This window comes from Garra rufa, chromosome 25 (assembly GCF_049309525.1).
Source record: "Garra rufa chromosome 25, GarRuf1.0, whole genome shotgun sequence".
Classification (NCBI taxonomy): Eukaryota; Metazoa; Chordata; class Actinopteri; order Cypriniformes; family Cyprinidae; genus Garra; species Garra rufa.
In genome coordinates, this window is record NC_133385.1 from 9,003,596 (window position 1) to 9,004,972 (window position 1,377).

Genomic DNA, 1,377 nt, shown 5'->3' on the forward strand with positions numbered 1-1,377 from the left:
TGGCCGACTTGAAACAAACTAGGTTTAGTAAACACGTGCTAAAACCTGCATGAAAGTGGCCAAAAACTCACAGTGGCACCAATAAGAAGGTTTTACCTCGTCATTTAAGATGATCACCAGGTAAACCAGCTTAGCAGGGTTTTAAACTTGATACAACCCTGTTTGGTTTCGGGTCACATTAAACATTGTAAATATTATACTACAGTACATATTACATCAAACGTCAAATGTCTAGGTAAGGAAGTGTCATAACTCACCTCTGCATACACGAACAGCGGTAAGACCAAAACAGCCAACAACAAATCAGCAACAGCCAAACTGACTATGAAGTAGTTAGTTGTGGTTTTGAGCGCTTTCTCCGTGTAGACGCTCAGACACACCAGCACGTTCCCGCAGATGATGATTATGATCAATAATATCCCGAAGATGAGCGCTGGGTAGTTGTAGTTCGTGCTGTGGCTGGAGACGGTGAGGTTGGCTGGCATGTCTGCCTCTATAACAACCTTTCATCTGGGAATCCCTTGATAAAACTCACCGAGAAAACCCGTTTCTTCTTTGCCATTATTTGTGCGTTTCTCAAAACTCCGAAAGTTCAGCTGAACTCTGAAGGGCTTTGCAGCTGCGTCCCGTTATTTTCTGTCTTTGAAGGGGGGAAAGACGTTCACAGTGAGCTCTAAAAACATCGCTGTTCATTCTTTTAACGCAAAAGTTTTCTGTCAGGTTCACAGCGCAGATCTTCTCGGAGCTCGATGCTTCTATTTCCATCCACCTGCGAGAGAGTCTTTAAAGCGGCTTAACGTTACAGCGACGCTGTTAATATCTGAGGCGTTTTATTATATTACCCTGAGGTTAAAAACGCTTATCTTTATAATAACATCACTTGTTAAAGTTAGTGAATATGGCTGTATAAAGCCAGTGACGTGTGAGCGTTTCACCGGTTGACCGGCCGGTGTCTGTCCGCTTTAGTACAATCCACGGGAGGGATAATCTCGTCCTGCTGACGGTGGGTGTGACATTTTCAACGACTGGCTGAAGGATGGAGCTTTTAACTGCTATGCTTCTATATTAATTCGGTTGTACGAATATCTATAATGATTTTCAGGGGGTATACCGTTAATATTGGACATTTTAGTGAAATATCCTGTGGAGATTTTGTTCCTAGCTCAGATGTTTTGTGAAATCACGACAGTTTGTTCAGTACTGATCCTGACGTGAAGAAAATACGCGGCTAATTACTGAAACCTGAAGCTGTTACTGAAACCTTCATGTTTTTTCTCTTTGCCTAGTATTATTGCCCTCTCTTTTTTCTTTCAAGATTGTAATCTATAAAATCTATAAAGGTGGCTATACAACAAAATTGTAGTATAGCCACCTTTA

General features: G+C 41.6%; 1 protein-coding gene across 1 annotated transcript in view; it reads right to left on the reverse strand.

Annotated features, from left to right (window-relative positions):
* The window catches only part of drd4a (dopamine receptor D4a), a 20,151-nt gene extending 19,657 nt beyond the window's left edge, over positions 1-494 (reverse strand). The window contains 1 exon segment of the mRNA XM_073832197.1: positions 204-494. Within this exon segment, the coding sequence (XP_073688298.1) occupies positions 204-485 (282 nt within the window). The 5' untranslated portion in view covers positions 486-494.
* Positions 495-1,377: the final 883 nt, after the last annotated feature.